This window comes from Pongo abelii, chromosome 9 (assembly GCF_028885655.2).
Source record: "Pongo abelii isolate AG06213 chromosome 9, NHGRI_mPonAbe1-v2.0_pri, whole genome shotgun sequence".
NCBI lineage: Eukaryota > Metazoa > Chordata > Mammalia > Primates > Hominidae > Pongo > Pongo abelii.
In genome coordinates this window covers 73793628-73809588 of record NC_071994.2, presented here as the reverse complement: position 1 = coordinate 73809588, position 15961 = coordinate 73793628, and the positions used below count along the sequence as shown (strand labels likewise).

The window sequence follows — 15961 nt, the reverse complement described above, 5'->3', positions numbered from 1 at the left end:
TCTTTCTTTGATATGATATTTTACAGAAGTATCCTTAAATTTACCTCTTCCTTTTTCTTAGGGTCTGACATGGGATTCCGGAAGAGAGGAGAGTCTCCAAAAGGTGAGTATGTTAGACTATTGATGTGCTGCTGGAGAACAGCCTGCTGGGCAGCAGAAGCATTTGGATCTGTCAAAGCTTTTAAAAAAAAAGAAAAAATATATATATAAATGCAAGGATACAACGCATTTATAACACAGAGCTCAATATTCTTTTTGAAGAAGTGGTCTTCAAAATGCTCAGATCAATGGTATCACTGGGGCAGAATGTATGTAGCGCAAACTGTAAAGAAAATCAAGAATCAAATAAGCTGATAGGTCAAATTTAGGAAGAGGCATTTCATAAGATACAATACTCATATAAATTCACTTACACAGTGTTCACTGTTACTACTAATCAAAGAAAGAAAAATTTAAACAACCCTGATGAAATATTTTATGCATACCTATCACTGAAATAGCTGCATAAAAAGCCATAGTCTTTGACTTCTAGAAACATTATAGACTGGTTTGTCTAAAGGAAATAATATGACAGAATACAGGGCAAGTAGAGAGAGAGAGAGAGTGTGTGTGTGTGTGTGTGTGTGTGTGTAATTGCCTAAAGGGAATAATATGACAGTATACAGGGCAAGTACTGTGTGTGTGTGTGCGCACGTGCGCATGTGTATGTAATTGTCCAAAGGAAATAATATGACAATATACAACAAGGCAAGTACTGTGTGTTTGTGTGTGTGTACAAACACACACCCAGGCTGGAGTGTAGTGGCATGATCTTGGCTTGCTGCAACCTCTGCCTCCGGGCTCAAGTGATCCTCTAACCTCAGACTCCCAAGTAGCTGGGACTACAGGGGTGAGTCACCACACCAACAGCAGCTAATTTTGTGTGTGTGTGTTTTTTTAGAGATGGGGTTTTGCCATGTTGTCCAGGCTGGTCTTGAACTCCTGAACTTGAACTATCTGCCCACCTTGGCCTCCCAAAATGCTGGGATTACAGGAGTCAGCCACCACGCCTGGCCTCTATTTTTTAACCTCATAATTTTAATCATGAAAATTTAACTCCAACTAAAAATTCCTCAGCATTCACTGCATAGTATATACATAGTCAAGATATGGAAACAACCTATGTGTCCAATGTTAAGTTAATAGTTGTAGGCGGGGTGCGGTGGCTCACACCTGTAATCCCAGCATTTTGGGAGGCCATGGCGAGCAGATCACTTGAGGTGAGGAGTTCGAGACCAACCTGGCCAATACAGTGAAATCCCACCTCTACTAAAAATACAAAAAATTAGCTGGGCGTGGGGGTGCACACCTATAATCCCAGCTGGAACCCAGGAAGTGGAGGTTTCAGTGAGCCGAGATCGTGCCACTGCACTCTAGCCTGGGTGAAAGAGCGAGACTCTGTCTCAAATAAACAAAAAAGTTGTAAACATCATGACACATCAACATAGGTTATGTAGCTATTAAAAATAATAATTTGTTTCATTGTGGAAATATGAAATTATCTTTGATTTATTAAGTAAAATTTCCAGAATAAAAATATTATGTACACTAAGGCTACAGAGGAAGGCAGCATACAAACAAAAATGTGGTTTTTTCTTTTCCCCCAAATCCAGGTGTCTTCCTGAAGAAAATGCTTAGGCTATCCTTATAAGTTTGTTATTTACATTTATTTAACATTCAAATAATATAAACTGAAAGAAAAAAGAAATCACTAAGCCTAATTTTTTCTCAAAGTGTAAGAACATCTGTTATCAATTGCAGAGAATTTACAGAACAGACATAAGTAACAATGAAGACTATTCATGATCTACCATTGTTACCAAGTAAAACATTAAGAAAAAAGCAAAACCACTAGAGTATACCCTGACTGAAGAAGAAACCTCTTTGCAAGATAAAATCTCTTTCCAAAAATACTGATCAAAACTCAAATCATAATAAAGTCATTTTACAAACAAAAATACTACCTTTTTCCCTTATAAACATTTACAAATAAAGTTACTGCCAAAATATAATACAATAATCCACAGTAAAGGAGTGACATAAAACTTTCTGAAAAGTCTCACAATATTGTAGGGAATGGGGAGAGGCAGTACGGAGAACAAAAGCAGTAGTAACAAAAAAAAAAGAGGCTGGGCGTGGTGGCTCACGCCTGTAATTCCAACACTTTGGGAGGCCAAGGTGGGCGGATCACAAGGTCAGGAGATCGAGACCATCCTGGCTAACATGGTGAAACCCTGTCTCTACTAAAAAAATACAAAAAATTAGCCAGGTGTGGTGGTGGGCGCCTGTAGTCCCAGCTACTTGGGAGGTTGAGGCAGGAGAATGGTGTGAACCTGGGAGACGGAGCTGGCAGTGAGCCAAGGTCACGCCACTGCACTCTAGCCTGGTAGACAGAGCGAGACTCTGTCTCAAAAAAACAAACAAAGAACAGAACAGGCTGCTATAGCTAAATTAATGAAAAAGAAGTAGATCCACCTGAGTCAAAGATTTCTTAAAATCGATGTATTCAATAAATACTAAAACACTGTACGTTCATGTTGATATTTAACGAGACAGGACAAGTTTGCTCAGGATCTCAAACCAAGAGATGTCAATTTTAAGAGCACAGAGTAAATCATCTATATTCAGCAAGTTCCTAAATCCAATTTAAGAGCAAAAAATAAAGAAAAGTATTTTTTTTGGTACAAAGTACTACAGATTAACAGCATACTGTTATTTTGGGGACTATGCAAGGAGACTCAAGAAAAATTTTAGAGAACTCCAAACCTCACTGGTCATTTTGCTACTGGACAGGCAATTACTCATTTAGAAAACTGACCTGTCTTAGCTGATCTCATCATTTAACAAGTACAAATCACTCTACCTGGACGTGCTCAAAAAACAAAAACAAAACAAAAACAAAAACAAAAACTTCCTTTCACAAATCCAAACACAAGAAAGAAAGTGTATGAGCATGATTTTATATCTGTATGAATAAATATAAACTTTATGTTAACTGTAGTATTTAAAGACACAGGTAAGAGAGTATCTTGATAGATTAGCAAAAACAAGAAAACAAACAAGCACTAGTTAAGTAACTACTGGTATTACATTCAATCTTGGTCAAAATAATTTGAAAACTTTCCAAAGAACAAATTCCAAAGAAATTTCAAAAGAAAAGTTTCCAAAAAACTAAATCATAACCAAATGATTAAAGGGATAGGGAAAAGTACAAAAACCAAGTCTTCCGATGAAACACGAGAATCTGATGATACTTTATCCAGAAGAAAGTCAGTGGGTTACCACAAATATACTAGGGTGAGGCATGGTGGCTCATGCCAGTAATCCCAGCACTTTGGGAAGCTGAGGCGAGCAGATTACTTCAGGTCAGGAGTTCAAGAATAGCCTGGCCAAAATGGTGAACGTCTATCTCTACTAAAAAATACAAGAATTAGCCGGGCATGGCGACACATACCTGTAGTCCCAGCTACTCAGGAGGCTAAGACAGGAGAATTGTCTGAACCCAGACGCAGAGGCTGCAGTGAGCCAAGATGGTGCCACAGCACTCCAGCCTGGGTGACAGAGTAAGACTCCTCTCAAAACAAAAAAAAAAAAAAAAAAAAAAAAAAAAAGAAAGAAAGAAACCATAATAGACTGGTTTTGCTTAGCTTTAGGAAATAAAAGTAAAACCACTGGGTGGAAACTCTATGGAGGAAGGATTTGGTTTCCACACAACCAGAACAGAACAACAGACTGTACTGCCTGTAAGGAAGCCACCATACCTGAGGTTTTTTTAAGACAAGGCATACTCACATAGTTCTAAAGTACCTTCAACTAAGATTCCGTGGTATAAAGATGTACATTCTAAAAGTAAATACAATTACCTTTAAATGGGCAGTAATGTTAAGGCACACAAATTTAATATTAACTAAATTCTTGTGTCAGGAACTTTGGAAAAAGAGATGGATTATTAAAAACCAGTCAAAAAGCTATACAAGTAAAAATGGCATATTACAATAATTTATGCTACCACCTTCTACTAAAACCAATAAAAAATGAGAAAAAAATAAAATTAAAACATAATTTTTTTTTTTGAGACAGAGTCTTGCTGTGTCACTCAGGCTGGAGTGCAGTGGCGCGATCTCGGCTCACTGCAACCTCTGCCTCCCGGACTAGGCAATCCTCCTGCCTCGGCCTTGCGAGTAGGTGGGATTACAGGTGCCTGCTGCCACGCCCGGCTAATTTTTGTATTTTTAGTAGAGACGGGGTTTCACCATGTTGGCCAGGCTGGTCGAACTCCTGACCTCAGGTGATCCACCCGCCTCGGTCTCCCAAAGTGCTGGGATTACAGGCGTGAGGCAACGCACCAGGCCTATTTTTAATGATAAAGCTAAGTATAAAATTCGCACAGAAATCAATGAAAACTCGAATTCACCTCCGCTCTCTCCAAGACCTTACTAAATCTTTGGCTAAAAAATATTAACATTTATATATACAAACCCACAATGACAAAGAATGGGAAGGTGGCAAATGAACACATGAGAAAATCTGACAAATTTCTAGGGGAAAGATGTGGACAGAGGACTGATCAAGCAGGATACAGAAAACTATAGAGTACACTCAACAGCAATTACAGCTGACCTTTGAACAACACAAGTTTGAACTGTGTGGATCCACTTATGTGTGGATTTCCTCCTCTGCCACCCCTGAGAGAGCAAGACCAACCCCTCCCTCCTCCTTATGATTTTCTTAATAATATACTCTTTTCTTTAGCTTACTTTGTAATAAGAATATAGTACGTACTACATATAATATACATAATGTGTACTAATTGTTTATGTTGTCAGTAAAGCTTGGGAATCAAAGATTATTTGCGAATTTTCAACTGTGTGGGGGTCAGCACCCCTAACCCTCATGTTGTCCAAGGGTCTACTAGTATGATCAAATGACACATATCTACCTTGGAGAATCCCAGAAGTCTAGGGACTTGGGATTACCAGGTTTGATGAAGTAGAATTGAAAACAGGAAGAGGAAAGAATTAATAAGTCTAAGCTAGGCGCGGTGGCTCACACCTGTAACCCCAGCACTTGGGGGAGGCCGAGGCGAGAGGATTGCTTGAGGTCAGGAGTTCGTGACCAGCATAGCCAATATGGTGAAACCCAATATCTACTAAAAATACAAAAATTAGCCGGGCGTGGTGACATGGGCCTGCAATCCCAGCTACTCAAGAGGCTGAGGAAAGAGAATCACTTGAACCTGGGAGGCGAAGGTTGCAGTGAGCCAAGATCGAGATCGCACCACTACTCCAGTCTTGGGGAGAGAGCAAGACTCTGTCTCAAAAAAAAAAAGAGATGACGTTTATATAGAAAACTACATACTGCCATCCTCCTAATCACTGATGCTCAATACACAGGTCAAAGTACGCCTTTCTCTAAGTAAACACATAAAAAGGAGAAGGGCAACTACTGTGGTTGCTGGAATCATCCTAGAGCTAAGAATTTGACATTCTAACATTTAGAGGACCCTCTGATAATAGCTGGTTTCTAGATTACTTACTCTAAAGTAAAACCTACTGGTAAACAAGCCCTACTCACATACAAAAAGTTGCCAGTGAGCTTTTAAATATAAATATAAATATATATATATATATTTTTGGAGACAGTTTCACACTTTCGCCCAGGCTGGAGTGTAGCGGCGTGATGTCGGCTCAGTGCAACTTCCACCTCCCAGGTTCAAGCGATTCTCCCGCCTCAGCCTCCAGAGTAGCTGGGATTACAGGCATGTGCCACCATACTCAGCTAGTTTTTCTATTTGTGGTAGACATCATGGGGTTTTGCCATGTTGGCCAGGCTGGTCTCGAACGCTTGACCTCAAGCAATCCACCTGCCTCAGCCTCCCAAAGTGCTGGGATTACAGTCATGAGCCAGCATACCCAGCCTATTTTTAATCTTAAATAGGAATGAAAAGGACCACCAAGTACTAAAGATTACTATCAAAACAAAAATCATCCTGAAAATCCAAGGAACAGAAGAACGCTAAAAAAATTTTATCCCAACTGAGTTTTAAGCAAAAAAACTGTATCTAAGAAACAGGTGCTTGGTTAAAAAAAAAAACTTTCAGAGAACAAGAATGAATTCTTCCAAATTAAAAACAAAAATCTGGCCAGGAACGGTGGCTCACGCCTGTAATCCCAGAACTTTGGGAGGCCGAGGCAGGTGGATCACCTGAGGTCAGGAGTTCGAGACCAGCCTGGCCAACGTGGTGAAACCCCATCTCTACTTAAACCACAAAAATTAGCTGGACGTGTGGCGGGCACCTGTTATCCCAGCTATTTATAAGACTGAGGAAGGAGAATCGCTTCAACCCAGGAGGCGGAGATAGAAGTGAGCCGAGATCACGCCATTGCACTCCAGCTTGGGTGACAGTGCGAAATTCCGTCTCAAAAAAAAGGAAATCCAAAAAGAAGACTGAGAAGACAACAAAAAAATCTCCCAGAAAGTAGAAACACAGGTCAAAGACACAACTGTTAAGATAGAAAGGATCTAAGCAAAATGTAGTAAAATGTCAGGACAAAAGGACAATCCTAAATGCTTTTGAGGATAGAGGGCACAGGTCACAAGAAGCATAAGAGCATTAGACCATCAGTAATGGTCTGCAAGAAGGCATACAGTCAATGTTCTGAGAATAAATTATTTTCACACAAGTCCCTAATATTAAATTGTGTGGAATGAATGAAGGTATTTTCAGACCTCTAAGTATTCAAACGTTACCCTTCAGATTACACTTCACTTGAAGACACATTCCAGAAAATTCAGAAAATAAATAAAGAGAAAAACCCTATATGCAGGACATAGCAGTTCTCACTGAGCAGACTTGAAGAGAATATCTTGAAGCAATGCTGAAGGCCTAGAGAATAATCAGAGTCCACATTGCTGCAGGAGGACAGAGGTAGCAGAGAATGAAGTAACTGGGGTAAACGAAATGTTCTGATACCATCCTTCAGAATTTGGAACAGTTCTATGGAAGTCAATAAGTGGTGGTAATACCAGGGAAAATAGGAATCAGAAACTCCAAGGGGAAAAAATCTGGGCAGCACTATTTTCTTAAGTTATAATAACAGAATCATTTGCAACAGTTCATTTGCAACTATTAAATTATTCTTCAAAGAACAGAAGACAGAAGACAGTAACAGTTACAGGACAGAAAATATTATCAACTTTATCAATATAAAAATAAAGATGGGGCCAGGCGCGGTGGCTCATACCTGTAATCCCAGCACTTCGGGAGGCTGAGGCAGACGGATCACCTGAGGTCAGGAGTTCGAGACCAGCCTGGCCAACATGGTAAAACCCCATCTGTACTAAAATTACAAAAATTATATGCGTGGTGGCAGGCACCTGTAATCCCAGCTACTCAGGAAGCTGAGGCAGCAGAATTGCTTGAACCTGGGAGGCAGAGGTTGCAGTGAGCCGAGATTACATCACTGCACTCCAGCCTAGGAGATAGAGCAAGACTCTTTGTCTCCAAAAAAAAAAAAAGAGAGAAAAGAAATAAGGGTAATAAAAGCATAGGGAAAGGTACTAATGTCCTCATTTGACAAAGAAGACTCAAGAAACACTATCACCTTGTTGACAGAATAAGAAAAATATGTAAGTAGCTTAAATGTGCAAAGGTTTCTCAAAACCTGACACATGTATCACGATAGTATGGGAGATTAATTTAGTGGTACAGAAACATCCGTCTATCTATTCATTCTATTTATCTTAGTTTATTCTATTTATCACCTATGCCAGGTAATAAACAGTTTTTTACTTCCTGTGGAATATAATTTTCTTTTCTTTCCCCTTTTCCTTTTTTTTGTTGAGACGGACTCCCACTCTGTCGCCCAGGCTGGAGTGTAGTGGCGTGATCTTGGCTCACTGTAACCTCCACCTACCTGGTCCAAGCGATTCTCCTGCCTCAGCCTCCTGAGTATCTGGGATTACATGCACATGCCATCATGCCCAGCTAATTTTTGAATTTTTAGTAGAGACGGGGTTTCACCATGCTGGCCAGGCTGGTCTCAAACTCCTGACCTCGTGATCCACCCGCCTCAGCCTCCCAAAATGCTGGGATTACAGGCGTGGGCCACCATGTCCAGCCCATAATTTTCTTTAAAAAGCTATTTAAATTAAAAAGTAAGTTAATTTCTGCCTGGCACGGTGGCTCACGCCTGTAATAATAAAGTGGTAGGTGGACCCTGGCAAAGTTCGGAAGGAGTATTGAAATGAATGAAGTATGAAAAAACACCTCAGGCTGTGCGCAGTGGCTTACACCTGTAATCCTAGCACTTTGGGAGGCTGGGGTGGGCGGATCACGAGGTCAGGAATTCGAGATCAGCCTGGCCAACATGGTGAAACCCTGTCTCTGCTCAAAATACAAAAAAAAAAATTAGCTGGGTGTGGTGGCATGCACCTGTAATCCCAGCTACTCAGGAAGCTGAGGCAGAAGAATCGCTTGAACCCAGGAGGTAGAGGTTGCAGTGAGCTGAGATCACATCACTGCACTCCAGCTTGGGCAATAGTGCGAGACTCCTTTTCAAAAAAATAAAAGAAAGAAAACACTTCAATAGATAAAACTAAATTTAGGAAATACAGTAAATTTAGTAAACATAATTACATTGGAAGAAGTAAATAAAGTAGAGGTGATACATGAGCTAAATTCTCATTTACCATAACAGGTTAAATTTACTTAGAATTAATAAACCAAAACACAGTAATGTAAGCACATTTAGTGATATGAACTAAATTATATATCAGATGAATTAAAAACAGTAACAAAAGTGGTTTCTTTGAGAGAGGAGGCCTAGGAGCAGGGAAAGCAGAGTAGGCCAGGATCTATTAATAAGCTCTTCTTTACTACACAATTGTTTAATGACATGCATGTATGTAATGCCTTGGTAGGAATGGGACAGGGGTAGGATGGAAAATCAGGTCAGAAAGTATTAGCAAAAAATTAAGAAAAGCCTTCTAAAGTGACTGACACTTACCTACTGGGGCCTGGGGGGCTCCAAAGCCCAAAGTGGCTGTCGTAGTATTAAATCCAGGGGCCCCAAAGGCTCCTGTACCAAGAGGCCCTCCAATCTTAGGTTGGTTGTTCCCAAACAAAGATGCCTGTCCAGCACCAAGAGCTACGGAGACAAGAGGAAAGAAAAAAGCACCACAGAAGATCCTTTCAATGTTGTGCCAGAGGTCAGTTACTTAAAAATATAATACATTTGGAAACTTCATAATGACCACTCATTTCAACAAAGGGGTGAATATGGTTAAGTGCTACTACAGGTCAAGTACTGGGCTAAGTACATTATACACATCATAGGTAAAATACTTAAATCTCTCTGTGCTTCAGTTTCCTCAACTATAATATGAAGTAACATATAGCTTAGATATTTATCCTAAAATTAAAATGAATAAACATTCATAAAGCATTTAGAAGACATCGGGTACATACTATATGCTCATCAAAATGTCTGATGTAGAAACTATTATTCCCATTTAACAGAGGAGAAAACTTAGGGTTTAGTAATTAGCACGATGTCACAGTGTTATAAATGATAGAAATGGGGTTCAAACCTAGGTGTATTTGACAACCAGGGCTCTTAACTGTCTGCCACTCTATAGTAAAACAGGTTTCCAAAGAATTTTTAAAAATTAATTATTCTTAAAATTCAATACTTGCAAATCAAACTACTCAACTAACACAATCATGTCATCTTTCTTACAGGCAACTATAGGAAAACTAAATCCAACATATCGTCTTTCACTAACACAATACTTTCAATTATACCATCTCATGAAAACTGGTTTATCTAGACAAACTTGTTTTACAAAAAGCTCAATGTCTTCTGGTGAGGTTACTAAACAGACTCAAATTTCAGCACGAACCAGAGTGGTTGGACTAAGAACTCATTTTCACCAGAGGAAAACCCATTACAGAAACTGGTATTGTTGAATTTTGCTTAGGGACCTTGTTGTCGGCGGTGATTTTAGAAGTGTAAAACTGGGAAGAATATGGTGAATACAAGTTACTGGCATCATTAAAAAAAATTCCATTCAATTTCCCACCATATTTCCCCCAAATTATTGGCAATTTATAAGATTTAAAGTTCCTTTAAAAAAAAAGAGAGAGAGAGAGAGACAGGATCTCATTATGTTACCCAGGCTGAGTCCTGGGCGAAAGTAATCCTCCCACCTTAGCCTCTGAGTAGCTGGGACTATAGGCATGCATCACCATGCATGGTTTCTGAAGTTCTTTTTAACATATCAACTGCATCTTGAAACAAATACCGTTTACCAGGAAAATCACTTCAAAGATATAATACTTGCAGGTCAAAAATATTGTATGGGAACTGCTTTGAGATCACAATCAAAAAAGAACAGGAAGTTTATACCAAGACAACCCACACAATATAAATCAGTCAGGATGACTACTGAACAAATTACTCTGACTGTCCAACCTCATTAAAAATAAGACAACAGGGCCGGGCGCGGTGCCTCACGCCTGTAATCCCAGCACTTTGGGAGGCCGAGGCGGGTGGATCCCCTGAAGTTAGGAGTTCAAGACCAGCCTGACCAACATGGAGAAACCCTGTCTCTACTAAAAATACAAAAATTAGCTGAGTGTAGTGGCACATGCCTGCAACCCAGCTACTCAGGAGGCTGAGGCAGGAGAATCGCTTGAACCCGGGAGGTGCAGGTTGCGGTGAGCCAAGATCACGCCATTGCACTCCAGCCTGGGCGACAAGAGCGAAACTCCATCTCAAAAAAAAAAAAAAAAACACCTCTGCCCGGCTGCCACCCTGTATGGGAAGTGAGGAGCGCCTCTGTCCGGCCGCCCCATCTGGGAGGTGAGGAGTGCCTCTGCCCGGCCGTCACCCCGTCTGGGGGGAAGTGAGGAGCACCTCTGCCCGGCCGCCCTGTCTGGGAGATGAGGAGCACCTCTGCCCGGCCGCCCCGTCTGGGAGGTGAGGAGTGCCTCTGCCCAGCCTCCACCCCGTCTGGGAGGAAGTGAGGAGCACCTCTGCCCGGCCGCCCCCTCTGGGAAGTGAGGAGCGCCTCTGCCTGGCCGCCACCCCGTCTGGGAGGAAGTGAGGAGCGCCTCTGCCTGGCTGCCCCATCTGGGAAGGGAGGAGCGCCTCTGCCCAGCCGCCACACCGTCTGGGAAGTGAGGAGCGCCTCTGCCTGGCCACCCCGTCTAGGAGGTGAGGAGCGCCTCTGCCCGGCCGCCCAGTCTGGGAAGTGAGGAGCGCCTCTGCCCGGCCGCCCAGTCTGGGAAGTGAGGAGCGCCTCTGCCCGGCCGCCCAGTCTGGGAAGTGAGGAGCGCCTCTGCCCGGCCGCCCTGTCTGGGAGGTGAGGAGCGCCTCTGCCCGGCCGCCACCCCGTCTGGGAGGAAGTGAGGAGCGTCTCTGCCCGGCCGCCGCATCTGGGAAGTGAGGAGCGCCTCTGCCCGGCCGCCCGGTCTGGGAAGTGAGGAGCGCCTCTGCCCGGCCGCCCCCTCTGGGAAGTGAGGAGCGCCTCTGCCCGGCCGCCCCGTCTGGGAGGTGAGGAGCGCCTCTGCCCGGCTGCCACCCGGTCTGGGAGGAAGTGAGGAGCGCCTCTGCCCGGGCGGCCCGGTCTGGGAAGCGAGGAGCGCCTCTGCCTGGGCGGCCCCGTCTGGGAAGCGAGGAGCGCCTCTGCCCGGCCGCCCCGTCTGGGAGGAGAGGAGCGCCTCTGCCCGGGCGGCCCCGTCTGGGAAGCGAGGAGCGCCTCTGCCCGGCCGCCCTGTCTGGGAGGTGTACCCAACAGCTCCGAAGAGACAGCGACCATCGGGAGCGGGCCATGAGGACGATGGCGGTTTTGTTGAAAGGAAGAGGGGGGGAAGTGTGGGGAAAGGAAGGAGAGGTCAGATTGTTGCTGTGTCTGTGTAGAAAGGGGTGGGCATAGGAGATTCCATTTTGTTCTGACTAGGAGAAATTCTTCTGCCTTGGGATGCTGTTGATCTATGGCCTTTCCCCCAGCCCCATGCTCTCTGAAACATATGCTGTGTCAACTCAGGGTTAAATGGATTAAGGGCGGTGCAAGATGTACTTTGTTAAACAGATGCTTGAAGGCAGCATGCTCTTTAAGAGTCATCACCACTCCCTAATCTCCAGTACCCAGGGGCACAAACACTGCAGAAGGCCGCAGGGTCCTCTGCCTAGGAAAACCAGAGACCTTTGTTCATGTGTTTATCTCCTGACCTTCTCTCCACTATTATCCTATGACCCTCCCATATCCCCCTCTCCGAGAAACACCCAAGAATCATCAATAAATACTTCATAAATTAAAAAAAAAAAAAAAAAAAGGACAGCTTTGGGACAAAGAATAAGACTTCTTTTAAAGTTCTAAACCATTAGTAATTAACACAAGCCCCAAGAAATACTAAAATTATATTACTTCATCAAAGGAAATAGTTTACAGCACAAACTACAGAATTGTTTATTTTCTGGTAGTCTAATACCTCCTTGCCTCCAAACAAAAACTTAGGTGAAACTCAAATATATAAAATAGATGAAAAATTCTACTCTAAATGTGTATTGCCCTCACCTTTACAGCATCCCTGCATGATGACCCATGAATCATTCTAAAATCACTGTACTGTATTTCAGTAATCCACAGAAGAATAAAAAAAGGCACTGTGGGCCAGGCGCAGTGGCTCACGCCTGTAATCCTAGCACTTTGGGAAGCTGAGGAGGGCAGATCACCTGAGGTCAGGAGTTCGAGACCAGCCTGACAAACATGGAGAAACCCTGTCTCTACTAAAAATACAAAATTAGCTGGGCGTGGTGGCACATGCCTGTAATCCCAGCTACTCGGGAAGGCGGAAGCAGGAGAATCGCTTGAACCCAGGAGGCGGAGGTTGCAGTGAGCCGAGATCATGCCATTGCACTCCAGCCTGGGCAAGAAGAGCAAAACTCCGTCTCAAAAAACAAACAAACAAACAAACAAAAAAAAAGGCACTGTGAGGTTTGAGCTGTCTGTAAAGGGATTATCATTATCATAAAATGACTTGACTACTGACTATTGCAATTTATCAATGGAAAAATAGGTATTTTTATCCAGATCTGCCTTGTTTTATGCACACATGGCTTTTTATGTTTAATGAAAGAACTAATGGTCCACAATTTGAGAGACATTCTGAGTGTGATGTTGTGTGATATAATAAAGTTTTGGTAATTTGTCAAGATAGGAAAAATGTGCTATATTTATGATTAGCTGTAGCAGTTGTAAAGAAGCTATATGGGGGGCAAAATGGTAATAGTGGCCTTAGAAACTCCAAAGAAAATCAAGAAAAAATTGAAAATCATTATTTTCCTTTTGAGATATTCCAAAATTGTCAGAATTTAAATTTATCTGAGGCATCTATTAGCACCAGAAAGATTTTTCTATGTGTCTCTTAGTATTACAATCAACCTTCCTATATGTAGCCATTACTTCAAGGAAAACCTGTAGAACGAAGGTTTATTATTATTACTAAGTAACCAAGGCAGTGGTGTGCAATTGATAGTGCTAATGATGTTAATATCACTACAAAACAAGAAATTGTTATGTCCACGAGTTAATGAATGTTTCTTAGTCTGAACACATGGGGCGGGAGAAAAATCACATGCCAAGGGTCTTTATAAAACCTTTTATACTAAGATTGGTTTCTTAAATCGAAGCATACAAAAAAATCTTATGTATCTGTACATTTAATATTTGTATATCAACTACTCATTAAGTATCCAAACGCCCACATTACAGGAGGCTTGAGTTTGAATCTCCATCACTGAAAATAAGAAGCTGCAGAGAAACACCCATTTAGCTATTGCCTCCCAAAAATACAGCCTAAAGCTATAGTGCTAGTCTACCTGTTAAATCATGAAATGCAGAGTTCAGGAATGTGGGTGTTTATATGCAAGTCTCAGGAAATGTTCCTCCCAAACCCAAGGGCCTGCTTCAGCAGATGTGATAATCAGGGAATTGCAACAGTGTGTGTGCTTGGTGACTCACAATTCTCATTTTCCTACATGATATGCTGCTGCTAAGGCTGGGGGTATAAAATTCTTAATTGTATTCATCTTTTAGTTTATAGGAGAGGCATGTATAAGGAATATACAACAGCAACACAATGCAGTTTGTTCATTGTGAGAGAGAACTGTTGAAGAAAAACAGAACATATTAAAATAAAATGTTAGGATATTACATTATTGTGGAATAAGAGACAAAAGCATCAGAAAAAGAGTTATAGAGTCTTGGAATATGGGGGAAGACATTGCTAATCATAACCTACAAGATCCAGGAGCCAAAGAGAAAGTAATTCTGATCACATAAAAATAAAACTTGTGGCTGGGCGCAGTGGCTCATGCCTGTAATCCTAGTACTTTGGGAGGCCGAGGCAGGAGGATCACGAGGTCAGGAGTTCCAGACTAGCCTGGCCAAAATGGTGAAACCTGATTTCTACTAAAAATACAAAAATTAGGTTGAGGCAGAAGAACTGCTTGAGCCTGGAGGCAGAGGCTGCAGTGAGCCGAGATCACACCACTGCACTCCAGCCTGGGCAAAAGAGCAAGAGTCTATCTTGGAAAAAAATAAAACTTGTGGCCCGGCGCAGTGGCTCATGCTGGGAGGCTGAGGCAGGCGGATCACCTGAGGTCAGTAGTTCAAGACCAGCCTGGCCAACATGGTGAAACCCCATCTCTACTAAAATTACAAAAATTATTAAAAAAAAAAAAAAAAAAAGAAAAAAGAAAAGAAGAGAAAAGCCTTCCTTAATTTGCCTGTACCAAAGCTATTTTTTCCTACAGGGTTGGAAGAAAACATTATTTGATTTCAGATGGTATATTCTGCATATGTTTAGGGATCACACTGTACAACAAAATGAGAGCTTCTGTTTTTATTTCTTGCAAAATTTATGTGGTAGAAGTTGGATAAGTTGAAAAGCTCAAATGAAATTCTTTCTGGGGTATAATGAGGAATTTTCATTAAAAAAAAAAACAAACCAATTATATAACCAAAAAGAGTGAATATCCACAATACACAAAGAATCCTTAAAAATAAATTAAGAGGCCAGGCATGGAGGCTCACGCCTGTAATCCCAGCACTTTGGGAGGCCGAGGCTGGTGGATCACTTGAGGTCAAGAGTTCGACACCAGCCTGGCCAACATGGTGAAACCGCATCTCTAACTAAAAAAATACAAAGTTAGCCGGGTGCTGTGGCGCATGCCTATAATCCCAGCTACATGGGAGGCTGAGGCAGGAGAATCACTTGAACCCAGGAGGTGGAGGTTGCTGGGAGCTGAGATCACACCATTGTACTCCAGCCTGGGCAACAAGAGAAACTCGGTCTCTAAATAAATAAATAAATAAATAAAACATAAATTAACAAGAATCTCAAGTTAGTGGTAGGTGCAGAAAAAAAGAAACAATAATCCAATACTATGAACAGAGAACTGACTCAAATGGCAAATAAAGAAAACCAAAGATATTCACCTTTGCCAGTAATCAGTGAAGTGCAAACTGGAATGTACCAATTTCTACTGTCATGTACGAAAAGACAAAAGCCCAATATGGAAAATACGGAAAAATGGGCATTGTATATAATGTGAACAACACAAATTGGTATTTTTGAAAGGCAAATTAGCAAATTCAACCAAAATCTGAAATATGCGTATATTCCAACACTGCAATTCCAATTTGATGTATTAATCCTACAATAAACTAACACCTGCAAAATTATGTAACAAAAAATGTTCACTGAGGGTTTTGCCAACATCAAATAAATGCCCATCAATAGGTGAAATGTTAAATAATGGTATATGTATGATGTGTGTAAATTGTGTGTATTTAATGAATACTAAATAATTTTTTTAGGAATGACACTTTTCTCTGGAGTGCAGTGGAATGA

General features: G+C 41.7%; 1 protein-coding gene across 17 annotated transcripts in view; it reads right to left on the bottom strand.

Moving 5' to 3' along the window:
• Positions 1-15961, bottom strand: part of NUP98 (nucleoporin 98 and 96 precursor) — a 118815-nt gene that overhangs the window by 60665 nt on the left and 42189 nt on the right. For 13 of the 17 annotated variants that reach the window (XM_054525948.2, XM_054525952.2, XM_054525951.2 and 10 more), the window contains 2 exons: positions 9048-9188; positions 45-178 (listed from right to left, as the gene is read on the bottom strand). In XM_054525948.2, the coding sequence (XP_054381923.1) occupies positions 45-178; positions 9048-9188 (275 nt within the window). The remainder of the gene's footprint in view (positions 1-44; positions 179-9047; positions 9189-15961) is intronic. The other 4 variants (XM_063728161.1, XM_063728162.1, XM_054525956.2 and 1 more) reach the window with 1 other exon arrangement.